General features: G+C 48.9%; 1 protein-coding gene across 1 annotated transcript in view; it reads right to left on the reverse strand.

Annotated features, from left to right (window-relative positions):
• Positions 1 to 389: 389 nt before the first annotated feature.
• SIK2 (salt inducible kinase 2) overlaps positions 390 to 13985 on the reverse strand; it is a 129182-nt gene continuing 115586 nt past the window's right edge. Inside the window, exons 10-15 of the mRNA XM_006761574.2 lie at positions 6822 to 7050; positions 6095 to 6379; positions 5790 to 5953; positions 5200 to 5310; positions 4439 to 4530; positions 390 to 3458 (exon numbers count right to left, since the gene is read on the reverse strand). Of these exons, the coding sequence (XP_006761637.2) occupies positions 2864 to 3458; positions 4439 to 4530; positions 5200 to 5310; positions 5790 to 5953; positions 6095 to 6379; positions 6822 to 7050 (1476 nt within the window). The 3' untranslated portion in view covers positions 390 to 2863. The remainder of the gene's footprint in view (positions 3459 to 4438; positions 4531 to 5199; positions 5311 to 5789; positions 5954 to 6094; positions 6380 to 6821; positions 7051 to 13985) is intronic.

Here is a 13985-nt window from a genome sequence, read left to right on the forward strand (position 1 = left end):
GAGGGCGGGGCCTCTCTCTTTCCTGGGAGGCGGCTGGTTCAGAAAGAAGGGGTTCTGTTCACATAAGAGCTGACAGACCCTCCAGTCCTCCTTTCCTAGCTCCTCTCCTGGGCCCCGGGGCTTCTCATGAAGATACTAAGGGCGGCTGGTGAGGGGACCCTCTGGCCCTGTGCCCAGGCAGCAAGAGGGCAAGGCAGGCCTGGGAGGGCCGAGGTGGCACCGTGGGACACGCTCTATGCCCTTGCTGAGCCCAGCATGTCAGCGGCATGGACAAACTAAAGACGTTCTTGCCAACTGGAAATTGCAGAATTAGTGACTAATTCCCGAAATAGAGACTAACCCTGGATTAAAAAAAAGGACAAAAAAAAAATAAAGTACCACACATATTGCACTGTTTGCTGAATGAAATTTTTACCTCGTGTTCATCTCCCCCAGGTCTCTTCAGAGGAGCCTGGTTCACACGCTAACAAAGCCAACGATGCCCATACAATGGCCGGAGCCCCGTCAGCGGGCAGCAGCGAGGAGCCGTCCCAGCGCCACGTAGTGTCTGTGCGGGGAGCACCGAGGGGGCAGGGCTGGGAAACGCCGACTGCTGCAGACCGTCTCCCCACCAGCCTGTGTCAGTGAAGACAGAGGGTCATGGGGCTGATTTCTGCTTGAAATACACAAGAAAAGGAAAAGCGAACAGGAGCTCACACCCCTGGCCCAGAGGCCAGCTCAGGCCACTGCACCAGATGGGGGCCTGTCCCCGACGGCCTGGCCACCGCTGGGTGCTGGCTGAGGTCTGTCTCTGGGTCCCTCGGCTTCCAACAGCCTCTCTGTTGCACCCTCCCCCCGGCCCCGTCGGCCTGACTGCCTGGCACAGCCGGGGTGTCCTGGCTAACGGGCTCCTGGCCTTGCTGCCCGCCTGTGACCGCACCCCTCCCGTGACCACGCCTCTCCCGTGACTGCGCCTCTCCTGTGACTGAAACGAGCAGCCCCCACTGCTTGTTCCAGTTCAGTATGGAAGGATTTAAGGTTCATAAATATTACAGCACTTCGATAATAATTTTGGGAAAACATCCTTCAGTCTAAAATTAAGCCCTGTTTTATAACTGGCATATTCTGCAAAGACTTAAAACAGATTAGAAGCCTTAACAGAAGGATCTCTGAAATGAAATATTTCACGACGTCATCAATCTTAAGCACGAGGGGCAAACCATCCCCGAGGAACAGAAGGCGTCCTCCTGCTTTCACTGTGCTCCTCACAGACATAACCGCCCGCCCTCCCTGCAGCCGCCCTTGCTGACCAGGTCCTGCCCACGCCCAGGGCCCCACGCAGTGTCCAGGACCCAGGGGGAGCCGGGAACAAGGCTGCTCAAGTTACCAGCCCGCGAGGGGCTGGGCAGGTGGGGGCAGAACAGGACTCAGACCCTCCGGCTCCTCCTCACCCGCCCGGGACACACACTACGAAGAGGAAAGGTGTCCTGGACGCACGGACGCAGCTGTGTGGTGGCTCCGCTCGTGCTGTAAGGAAGCTGTGCCTAGTGCATTCGCCTGCTGACAGGAGAGCAGGGAGCCTCTAACTAACACTGAGCTTGTAATGCATGGCTGTGACCGTCCCAATGACAGGTGACTCGGTACAGTTAACGGGCTGTAGCATCTATTTCTTACTTATTTTGATGAATGAACTGCAAGGGTTAAGTTTTGTTAGTAATACAGTGACTTTGGCAGATGATTTGCTTCCGTGGCTGACACATCTGTGGTTTTGAATATTGCTGTAATACTCTAACATTTCATTACAAGTCAAACTTTAAGGAAATGAAGAATGCGATTCCCACACAGTGGAAAACAAACTGAAGTGACTTTGGATTTAGCATTGACATGAATGGAAACTTGGTTTCTACAGAAAAGAAATAATTAAAGCGTGATCCGGGAAAAGGCACGGACTACCACTTCACATGGGAGAGAGAAGTTCATTCTTCTTGTTCTTAAAATGTCTAAGTCCTCTATGAAACTGTCCGGATATACAAAGCTCAGTAAACTACTAGCAACAATAATATAGTGTGAAGTCAAAGTAGTTACTACATTTGAAGAGACACCACGTCCCGTCCCCTAAAGGCTGACTGTCCGACCGGAAGTCCCCACAGATCTGTGGGAAGCCCCCGCCTTCCTGGCCCAGGGCTCTGCGCCGATGGCTCCTCGAGATCCTCGGCCCAGCCCCCTGTGGTGGGTCCTGTGGGTTCTCCAGGCGACATCTCCGGAGCCCCGAGCCCTCTGCGTCTGTGACCCATGGCGCCTTCTGAAGAGGCGATGCTGCTCCGGGAGACGCTGCCGTAGGGCTTAGGACCAGCTGGCAGTGGCCCCTGGAACAGCTCACGCTCGATGCTCGGCGATGGTCTTGGGGACAACGTGCATCAGCAGCTCAGAACTTATGCTTCGGCGACAAAGCATAGCCTTCCCTTACGTCCTGTGCATCACATTCATTATGTATCTTGCTGTGCCTTTAAGCATGTTGCTCCTGGTGTCAGTGAAAAATACGGCCTCTTCCCCCCACATCTCCCTGCGTTCACCAGTCTCCTTTGATCATGGTGTAGTTCTGTATAAAACCGAGGTCTGGGTGTCTTATAAAACGTTTGTCGGCGTCTCCGTGAGAGCTTGCTCCACCTGGCACAGCTGTGTGCCAGCGTGGGCCACCGGGAGCCGGGAGGGACTGAGCCGGGAGGGAGCGACAGCCACCTGGCCAGGCCTCCGATTCCAGTTGGGCAAGTTGGTTCTCCCCTTTCGGGAGAGGACAGAAAATAAGCTTTAAATGTAAAAGGCTGAAATAGAAGTAAAAACACACGTGCTTCCTACGCTGGACCTGTCCCGCTTCCGGGCCGGGCTAGTTCACCAGGACGTAGCCGCTGTGCTGCGGGTCCACGGCCTCCAGCATCTCACAATCAAAGAGCCCAGGGAACTCAGGGAGGGCGAGCGGGTCGTAGCTGGAGGGGTCCTCCTGCAGCCCCGAGCTCCTGGGACAGTCTGGCGCTGCCACGCCGCCCTGCTGGGCTCCGTCCAGGGGGTACTGATGGGGAGTGGGGTATTCTGGCTCAGGGGAGACGGTGCCTGGCAGCTCGCAAGTCTGATAGGAGAACTGTAAGGTTGCTGGGGCAGCTCCCGACTGCTGTGGTGGTGGCGGCGGCGGTGGCGGAGGAGGCGGTGGCGGCTGCTGCAGGTGCGCCTGAGGGCCGGGCGAGGAGGGCAGGGGCCGCAGCGGCATCTCGGGGTACTGGCCGAGGAAGGGGCTGTACTGCATTTGCTCAGAGGCCGCCAGGACCGGGCTCAGGGGCTGCGTCAGGCTGAAGGGTGGAGGCTGTTGTGGTGGCGATGGTGCCTCCTGGTGGGGTTGTGGGTATGAGCTCTCTGCTATCTGCATCTGGTTAAAGTATGCCTGCAGCTGAGACTGCTTCTGGAGGAAGAGTCGCTTCTGCTGGAGTCTACATTGGCAAAACCAAAAGAAAGCATGTTAAATCTCCCTCAGTGATAGCAACTTTAACGTAAAGCAGTGTCCGTCACCAGCCTCAGCCACTCACTTCTCTTTCTGTGGCAGAAAAAGAAGTGGGGGGTAGGAGCAAATAGTGTTACTTTTCTTCAACCTAATCTCACTTTTTGTCCCCCAATTCCGACTGGCCTCAGTGTGACAGTAAACGCGAATGCATTTTCTCTGAGGCGCTGAAGTTTTTCTCCCTATGAAGCCAGAGGCTGATTTCCCAGCTGCAGTGTCCAAGGGGCGGAGGTGACCCCTGGCCTCCCTGGGGCCTTTGGTTGATGGGGCAGGGCCATGCGCCTTGGCCACGCTGCTCCTGCTTGTGCGGCCAGGCGGCAGGAATTGCCACAAGGGAGGCTGTGAGATGAAAAGGAAAACAGCACATCTAGGGCTGCTCTTCCCTGACAGGCGCACAGCCGCGTTAGCCGTCATGTCTTGGACACTGGCTCATGCATCAAAACCTATTTTCCATCCTGGCCAGGTGGCTCGGTTGGCGCATCACCAAAAGGTGGCGGGTTTGATTCCCAGTCAGGGCACTTCCAGGAGGCAACTGATTGATGTTTCTCTCTCTCTCTCTCTCTCCATCTACCTCTCTAAAAACATATCCTTGAGGATTAAAAAATAATTTAAAAACCTATTTTCCTAGTAGAGGCAACACCAGGGTGAATGGATACACCCAGCAATCTTTTTTTTCTTTCTTTAACTGATTTCAGTGAGGAAGGGAGAGGGAGAGGGAGAGAGAGAAACATCAATGATGGGAGAGAATCACTGATCAGCTGCTTTCTGCAAGCCCCCACTGGGGATTGAGCTTGCAACCCAGGCATGTGCCCTGACCAGGAATCGAACCACTGAGCCATACCGGCCAGGGCCCAGCATTCTTAAGTCTTCCACCAAAGAAAGTGACTTCTTTGGCCAAAGGAGCTCTCTCACCTGTGTTCCTGCAGCTGCTGTTCAAGGCTCCGTGGTGGCTCCTTACAATACAGCTGACAGGTGTTCTGGGCTTTTGACAGAAGGCTGGGCTTCTGGAAGAGCAGAAAACAACCCAAGCATGACAATGTGTTGCCATCTAGGGCACGGTCATCAGACTGGGCCGCTGCCTGGAGGAGGAGGCCAAGTGTGTCCTCCACAATCCACGCAGAGTGAAGGGACTGATGACACTTGTTCACTGGGACCCTGGGAGAGCTTTGGGGTCCACAGCTTTGGGTCAGCAGGCCTGGGCTGTCTCAGCTCTAACCTACTTCAGTTTCCATTTCTAAAAGTGCCCTGGGACTGCGAGGTTCGCGGAGAGAATAAACAATGGAAAAATGAGGCTAAATCTCGATAACAAAGGCAGCGGCACCAGCTGAATGAACAAATGATTCATCTTTTGAGGTTTTCAGGCACCAGTGTAGACGCTGATGTTTGAAATCTGCGAACGTGAGATTCCCGTTTTATCTGTTCCTCATGATGAGGCCTAACATGAGAAGCAGAGGCCGTGCTTCCCCTTCCTGCCACTGTGGTGGTCCCCCTGCCTGGGTCTGAGGACAAGCCCGCTGCCGGCACAGAGCATAACCTGAGTCTGAATGTGTTTCCAGAAACCCGAAGTGCGCTGTCAGGCCCCCTGCCTGCGAGGGATCAAGCCGCCACCCTAACCTAGTCCTGAACAAGCCGGTCCTGGCCCAGCACAGCGGGAGCAGCAGGGGCAGGCCCACCTGGAGTCTGTGCTGCAGGTACTGGGCCTCCAGGCTCTGCTGCGGGGACAGCGGTGGGTGCACGCTGGTGGCCAGCGCAGGAACGCCTTCCGGCTGCTGAACAGCTTCCTCCTGAGGAGCAAGGGCGACATGTTTTCAATTCTCCAGGAGAAATAGGCTCAAAATAAACTTACTGGATAAACAGCAATTTCTTTTGTATCTTTAGCACAAAGAATCCATTTATAATATTTAATGAAGTGATAGCACATTAAAAGTAGTAGTAGTAAGCTTCTCATTTGGGTAAAGTTTATTATTCTAAATTTTTGTGTGTGCGCCTGGGGGGAGAGGATCAGAGAGGTAATTCACATACAATCTGCCCCGTGAACCAGACACAGCTTGAGGTGCCAAGGCCTCCATGGGGCCCTGATCACCTGGCCAACGTGGACAGGCATCACCTGTCAGCAGCAGGTGGCAGCAGCAGGAAAAGTTTTGCAAAAGAACCTGTTTGCTCCAGGACTGGAGTGAGTCCTCCCAATGAAGCGACACACCTTCAAGGACACACTCACTCCTCGCACTCGCCAAGCCACTGTGGAAAGGGCCGGAGCACTCACCTGAGGGCGGCTGCCAGCCAGGTCCTGGAGCTGAGGAGCAGCTGACGCCAGGCTGGGGTCGGCCTCTGGCCCCAATTGTTCATACAGCAGCTGCACTTTGTTCAGCTCTAGGATTCCTTTGGTTCTAGCCAGATTCTGAAGATGTTGTCTAAATGCTACAATGCCTGGAAGAAAGGGCAAGACCAAACAGTTTAAATAAAACACAGGCCTCTCAGTGACTACAGGTATGATACCAATATGGCCACAACCCCCTTCAAATCCTACCAGCTGAGAGCTTGAGAAGGCAGGAGGGGAGCGGCAGTTACCTTGGGTGAGGGAGGTGTCTGAGGCCCTGCGGCCCTCCCTGAAGCTCACGGGCGACCTGTTGTGGGCCTCTCTTCTCTGGGCGGTCAGGGCCTGCATGGCTGGATTGGCAGGTCTCAGGCTTATGAAGGGAGATGCCATGCGAGGTGAGGGCTGGTTGGCTAACATGATGTCTTTAAGGGAAGGGTTGTCCTCCAGAAAGTTCAGGTCCCTCTGAACAGAACCCATGTCATATTCAGAGTCCACACTGTCCAGGGAAGGGTTGTCACTCATGGAGAAAACTTTCCCTTTAAGAGAAAACAGAGCAGATATGAGGAATAGCAAACAGTGTCTTCTTTGAACAAAAGACACAAAGTGCAGCCAGCTTGAGTTCTCCCAGTGACAATGTCCTTAATCTCCAACCAGCACATTTTTTTCAGCACCATTTTTCATGTCAATTTAAGCTTTGAGTTTTGCGGGGAGAACACACCAGAATCTGTGCCCAGCAGATCTCTGCCACCCCAAAGTGCCAGGGTCCTGGGTAAGCCCCCGGCACTTGGTGAATTCTGGGAGTGAAGAGACAGCTCAGAGGCGACTGCCCTCAACTGCTGAATGTTGTCCACAAAGGAAAAAGCAGGCTGGTTTCCACAGGGGAAATGCTCATCACAGACTACGTCCTAGGAGCTGATTGGAGACTGGACTGTGACTGACAGCGTGCAGGCTTCACCCGCAGCTCAGTGGATGGCATACCTGAACCCGGCACCACGACCAGCTGATTGGTCACTTCGGACAGAGTGTGCCGTCTCTGCCCACCACGCGTGGACTGGAACGCGTCAAAGGCCTGGCTGGGGTCTTCCTCGGCCTCTCCCTCTGTCTCCAGCCCTTCATCAATGGAGGTCTCCATCATGCTGCTGGGCAGGGACTGGCACCCCTTCCTCGCCAGGACAGGCGGCACAGGGTCCAGCAGACAGCCATTGACCTAAACGTCAGTGCGAGAGGAAACTGTCAGTTGCTGCTCTGCTGAGACATTTGAAAAATCCACGAGGATTCGAACATGTTAGCACTGTGGCAAATCAGTAATTCAGGATGAAACTGAGTTCAGCAAACATTTTCTTTTTTTTAAGTATTTTATGACCTTGTAGGACAACCTCCCTGAATCCTTGAAATAAAGTGATGGCCTGGGTAAGTATTGTGATCCCTCATAGCTCTAACATTTGACTCAAAGTAATAGTACAGCCTGTTATTTTCAAGAAACTATTTCAAATTGGATAGTTTATTTATTTATTTTACAATATATAAATACTAAAAATGTACAGATGTGTTATTAATGACAACACGGAGGGCAAGCCAATTGCAGCACCGAGACCGGCGCCCAGTATGGCCACACCGGCACTGCCTCCCAGGTTTCTCTGAGTTATCATTACAATAAACAGTTTTTTTAGCAGTTTCCAGGTGAATAGGGGTACAGTAAGTTGATGCCTACCAGTTATTTCTTTAAAATCGGGAATGAAAAGGGGGAAGATGAGAGTTTTAAGAAATGCATGGCTCAGAGCTAACCAAAAAGAGTAGTCACCACCATTCTTCTAATTTTCAACCACAAAACATGCTGCAAGGTTCCAGACATACTTTTATGTTTATAATTTAAGTACCTAACTATCTGGGGTTAGGTCTTTAACTGGTTCTATGTGTTTGAGGAATGGAAAAAAGAATTCTTTAAAGATGGACTGATACCACAAAGAGGACTGAAAAAGATTCACTGGCAAATAGCCCAAGCCTTATGTTACAGAATAACAAGTGACTCGCAGGCCCCGGATTCCTGCAGAGGCACGGAGCCGCTGTCCTCCAGCCACACACACAGCATCCCCAGTGCCCATCCCCCAGGGGGAGCACAGCACAGCTCCCAGGCAGCTGACACGCACACCAGCTAATGGCAGCAGAAACAGCAGACAAAGGGGAGTTGTGGTTGCCTGCTCTTCTGGCTGGTAAAAGCCCCACCGAGGAGGCAATTATTTAGCTCATTACCTTAACTATCCCCCCGTGGAAATCAATCTGTTTTCTCCTATGAATAGCTGCTCAGGAACAGCCAGTCACAGACACTGAGTTGTAAGCAGCACTTTCACCTGAAATACACTGGGTAGAGCTTTTGTTTCCTTTGGAAGCAGGCTAGGCGCATGTGTGAGAGGTGACGTGGGACACGCCTGTGCCAGACACAGGAAACTTTCCTCTTATGGCAACTCGTCTGAAGGCTCTGCAAGGCCCTTTATTTGGAGCGGGAGCTTTGGGTGACTCAGATCTTTGTTTGCCTGGGGGAGGGGACAGTAATTCCATAAAAACTGCTCTGGGTCTGCGGCCATTACTTGGATAAGGTGGCCAGTGCATTTTAAAGTGAGGAGGGTCATTTAAAATGAAGAGTGTTAGATGCTTCCGTTCCAGACTAAGACCCATCTTCCCCACGGCACCAGCAAAACCTGAAATCCGGTCAGCAACTTCTATTCTGCCCTTGGCCCTTCTCCAGATCGGTTTTCATTCTTTGACTACACTTAATAGTTTTCTTGTAGGAGAGAAGAAAACTCAGTCCTCTTTGTGGCTGTTTAGAAACTTATTCATACTTCTAGGTTCCTTCACTGTCTACTAATACAATTTTCTAAGAATAGCAGAGGATGATTTAGAAATGAAAAAAGCAACAGAGAAAGAACTGTTATAAAGTAATTATCTATCTTTACACTTACAGCCCATGTCAAAATTTTATCAGATACTTCTTGTAGTATAGTCTTACAACAGCCAGAGCCTTCTGTCCTTTTTGTCCTTTATAGAGAAAAGTTACCTTTTTTGGAGTACTAAAAAACCTTTCAGTCTCTCTGAATTTGTCATTTTTCCTGTCAAATTATCTGCTTATAAACTCATCTCCTCATCTAAACTACAAGAAGAATTATGTCTTTTAGTTGGAAATGTTTGCTGAGCCCTGGCTGGTTTGGCTCACTGGATAGAGCGTCGGCCTGGGGACTGAAGGTCCTGATGTTCGATTCCAGTCAGGGGCATGTACCTTGGTTGCAGGCACATCCCTGGTGGGGGGTGTGCATGAGGCAGCTGATCGATGCTTCTCTCTCATCAATGTTTCTAACTCTCTATCCCTCTCCCTTCCTCTCTGTAAAAAAATCAATGAAATTATAAAAAAAAAACAAAGAAAATGTTTGCTGAATTCAGTTTCATCCTGGGACAGGCAGAAGACAATGTCTGTTTCTGAGATGATGTTTGATGATTGAATCAGAAGCAGCCTGGAGTCTGGCGCAGGTGTGATCATCTTCAGCTATGAGTCCACTTTCTGGAACAAGGGGTCATCATGCCGCCCTTCCCTGCCAACTTACTACCAGGACACTTGATAAAACAAGAGCCTAACTGCAGTTCTCGGATTCTGTGATCGCAATATTGGGCTGATCAACCTCGGCTGCTAGAAATACGATCTTCTGCTCTAGGAAATAATCTAGGCTAACTGTAAATTACAGGAATTCAAATAGAACATGGGTAAATGTATATTTTCCAATACATTGTTTTTGTCTTTCCTTAAAGCTCAAGCAATCACTTCACTTCTAGTAAGAGACTTCCTATGCATGTAGGAGTCAAACTCAGAGACTCTACCGCTAACTGATACCATGTGCCTGTGCTGACCACAAATACAAGATCATAGCACAGGTACACTGTTATGGATGGAATGTATGAGTCTCCCCCTAACTCTGAGTGTGGCTGAAGAGACACAAAAAAACTCTCCATACGAGCAGAGGAAAGGCCCTGGAAGAACACTGTGAGAAGGTGGTCCTCTGTAAGCCAGGAAGAGAGCCCTCACCAGAAAACAAATTGGCCGAAACCTTGATCTTGGGCTGAAAAAATACATTTCTGTCATTGAAGCCACCACCCAGGCTGTGGTATGTTGTTGCAGCAGTCTAAGTAGACCAATACACAATATTAGCCCGTTGAGTTTGGAGGCTGGGACTGTGGCTTATTGAATTTGTATCGAAGTGCCTAACAAGCTGGCACATGTTGAAAAGGTGCTATGGGGCTCAAACCTCGGCTCTATCACCTATTATCAAGTTGCTTAACTTCTATAAGTTAACTTCTATTTTCTTTTTCACTTGTAAAATGGAAGTAAAGTTGTTTGGGAAGATTAACTAAAATTATATATATATAAAATGACACAGTACCTTAGGTACTCAATATATTGTATGTATTATTTTTTTATTGACCAAAGAGAATGCTTTATAATAAAAAAACATTTTAAAGTATCAGAATGAAAGGAAATTTTCTTTTAAAGCCTTTTTACCATCTTGAGGCAAGTTAAAATAAACAACCAGGTGAGGAAGAGAAGAACTGGAAAGCTGAGTACTAGGAATGTCTCTGAAGGAAACACTCAGAGGCACAAAGATTTAGACACAAACATATTCCCCTGAAGCATGGAGGAGAAGGAAAAATAAGTACCCAATGTCTAAAAACAGGAGTGTGCACAGTTAAGAAAGGATCTAATACAATATATTAGGCAGTTAAATATAACTCATGATTTCAAAGATTTCATGAGATGGGAAAAATGCTCATGATGTTCTATTATGTGAAGCAAAATACAAAATCACATATCATAGAATATAATTTTTAAAAAGTCTATCTACTTACTGAGTCCCCCTACACTCACCCACCCACCCACCCACCTGTCCATCTATCTGTAACTCCCTCTCAGGAAATATACCAAAATATACTTATCTCGGGTAGTGGGATTATGGATAAGTTAATTCATTCTTTAACAGCTCTCTGGATTTTCCCTATGTGAGTTTGATTTGTTTTGTTGTTTCCAATTATGTGTTTAAAAATTCAAATTCAGATATAAAAGTGTGTTTCTTCCCTTTACCAAGCCTGAGAGATGAAAACTGTTAGGAGCTGGATGTACATCCTTCTCAGAACTTCTCTTAGGTGTTTTACTACCTCTATAATAACAGTTATTAAAAATGTAAGCAGACATGAAACATTTACTACACTGGCATTTTCAGTTTAGCCTCACAGTTCCCTTCTGCTATCCAGCTATGAAAGTGGAACTTGGAAAATCCAGTTATTATCATCTCCAATAAAATGTTCAACGAGACTGAAATGTGTATGTATAAAAAAATTCAAGATTCCCAAAGAAACCCTCAAAAAAGACTGACACAACAGGGTTTGTGCATCTGCCCTCCAGATGGTCTCTTTGTCACCTGGGTTTCAGTTAGTGCTCAGAGTTGGGTGACTGTCTCAGAAGGATGCCATTTTCTGGAGGAGCCCCAAACCAACATTTCAACATGAACTCCCTAAAGGACTTCACTGACAGTTTTAAGGTGAGGACTTTTAGGAGGGAAGGAGTGAAAGCTCTGAGATGCACAGAACCTGCCACTACCTGAGATGTAAAGGGGTGAGCAATACATGCAGTTACGAAGCATCTTCTAGAAGACAACCAACAGGTGTTACGTAGTCAATGAGGATGAAGCCATAGGACCCACATGGGAACTGGATGTCTGCCTGCTAGTTTGGGATGTGTGGGCATTTACTGATAGGCCCCAAGGAAAGTACTAGGGAGGAAAAGGCATGAGCATTTAAAAAAATACGTATTTTTTTTATTGATTTCAGAGAGAGAGGGAGGGAGGGAGGGAGAGAGAGAGGGGGGAGAGAGAGAGAGAGAGAGAGAGAGAGAGAGAGAGAGACATCATCGATGAGAGAGAATCATTGATTGGCTGCCTCCTGCATGCCCCACAATGGGGACCGAGCCTACAACCCAGGCATGTGCCCTGATTGGGAAGTGAACCATGACCTCCTGGTTCATAGGTCAATGCTCAACCACTGGGCCACGCTGGCCAGGCCGGCACGAGCATTTTTGCTGACATAAACAAAATGGTCCACAAGTAAGACAGTGTATCTCTGCGGGCTGGCTGCGTGCCAAGGTGCTCTGCCAGTGTGGGTGGCCAGTTCTAGCGTGGCACTGCTTTTCCTACAAATGCAAATATACCATCTAGCTACTATCTATATTTTTCACAAAAATCATTCATTTCCTGTCTGTTTCCTAGCTACGGTAACAATAACAAGCTTTAAAAATAGCTTGTCCTATATAATACAGCAGACAGAGCCCAGTCTGTGTTTTGGGCTTGATGCCCTCATAGACAAGATTTTAGCAGACTGCAATTTTTCAAGGGACTTAGATCTTAAAAAAAATTATGTCACCCCAATGTAGTAGCAGTTTATGAGATTACTGAACATGCCAGGCAACCACGGCAGAGGGAAAAAGACTGTCCCCAGCAGGTGGTGTTCTCAGGGGCATGGACACTCCTGGTATTCAGCACTCCGCTTACCAGCTGTGTGTGGTGGCCCAGCATCCAGCTGCCTTGACTATGCTCTAGCTAAACTCAATATTTAGATTCTGAATCAGTTCTGCCTCCAGAGCCCGCTATTTCTGATAATGGCACTCACCCTCCCCATCATCGAGGCTTGAAATACTACTAATCAGTTTGTACTTCTCTCTGGACCCTAACAGTCTACCAGTTTTATCTATTTGATCTCACTTATAGCATCCCCTGCTCTCTGGTTTCATGAGCACCATCCTGTTTCAGGCCCCCTCTCTCTCCCGCACTGGACACATGTTCTAACTTTCACTGTCCTTGTCACCAGTCTCTCTCCTATGCAATGTACCTCTCCTAGCTAATTTCTGAAGTACAACATGGATCATAGTGCTTCTTTGATAAAAAAAAAATTCAATTGTTTCCCCTTACCTTGAAAAAGTCCATTTGAAAAAACTCTCTTGATGACACTGAGCACATTCCTACACAGAGCACCCTAGCCTGGAGAAAAGCTTCCGGCTCTGACATGCTGCTCATCTTCCTCCCACACAACTCCCTGTCACAGCCCTTTCCTTAGACACACGGAGCCACTGCGCTGGCTCGGACGGACTACAGCTGTCCTGATGTTTGCTGTGCCCGGGCTTTTCCCTCCACCTAGGTGTCACACCATTTCCATCCAGCCAGATTCTGCACACCTCTCAGCTGCTAGCTCTGACTGTTCACCCAAAGACTTTCCTGTTCAAATCAGCTAAAATCAACTCCCCCTGCTTCCTTCTAGTTTTAAATCACTTTGATTTCTATTTATTTAAACCAGAGGTAGGGAAACTTTTTTCTGCCAAGGGCCATTTGGATATTTATAACATCATTCACAGGCCATACAAAATGATCAACTTAAAAATTAGCCTGCCATATTTGGTGAAACATTTAATTAACTCACCCCTACTGCCTTGGCAGGGCCAGACCAAATGATTTCTCAGGCCTCATATGACCTATAGGCTGGATGCTCCCCCCCCCCCAGGAACTCATCCCTAATGCCTTGGCAGGGCCAGACCCAATGATTTTGGCCCACCGGCTGGATGTTCCCCACCCCTGCTTTAAAACAATAATCTACACTAATAAAAGACAAACATGCAAATTGACTGTACCTTCACTATGCCTTATAGCGAAGCTACGCCCACCAGCCAATCAGAGCAACTATATGCAAATTAACCCAACCAAGATGGCAGCCGGCAGCCATGGAGCTGGAGCAAGCAGGAGGCTTGGTTGCCCCAGTGATGGAGGAAGCCAAGCTTCCCGCCTGCCGTAGCCGGCTCTAAGTTCCACTCAAAGCAACAAAGTTTCAATCATTGAAGGTAAATACACCCACGATATCTGCTTTCAGTAGGCTGTGGCCATGAAGCTGGAGCAAGCAGGAGGCTTGGGTTGCCCCTGGTGGTGGAGGAAGCCAAGCTTCCCTCCCGCCTGCCTTAGCTGGCTCTGAGCTCCTCTCAAGGCTACAAAGTTTCAATTATAGAAGGTAAATAAATCCCGGAATAAAGAAAAGGAAAAGGAAAAAAGGAGAGGCTGGGAGCTTCCA

Source organism: Myotis davidii, unplaced genomic scaffold, assembly GCF_000327345.1.
Source record: "Myotis davidii unplaced genomic scaffold, ASM32734v1 scaffold97, whole genome shotgun sequence".
Lineage (NCBI taxonomy): Eukaryota > Metazoa > Chordata > Mammalia > Chiroptera > Vespertilionidae > Myotis > Myotis davidii.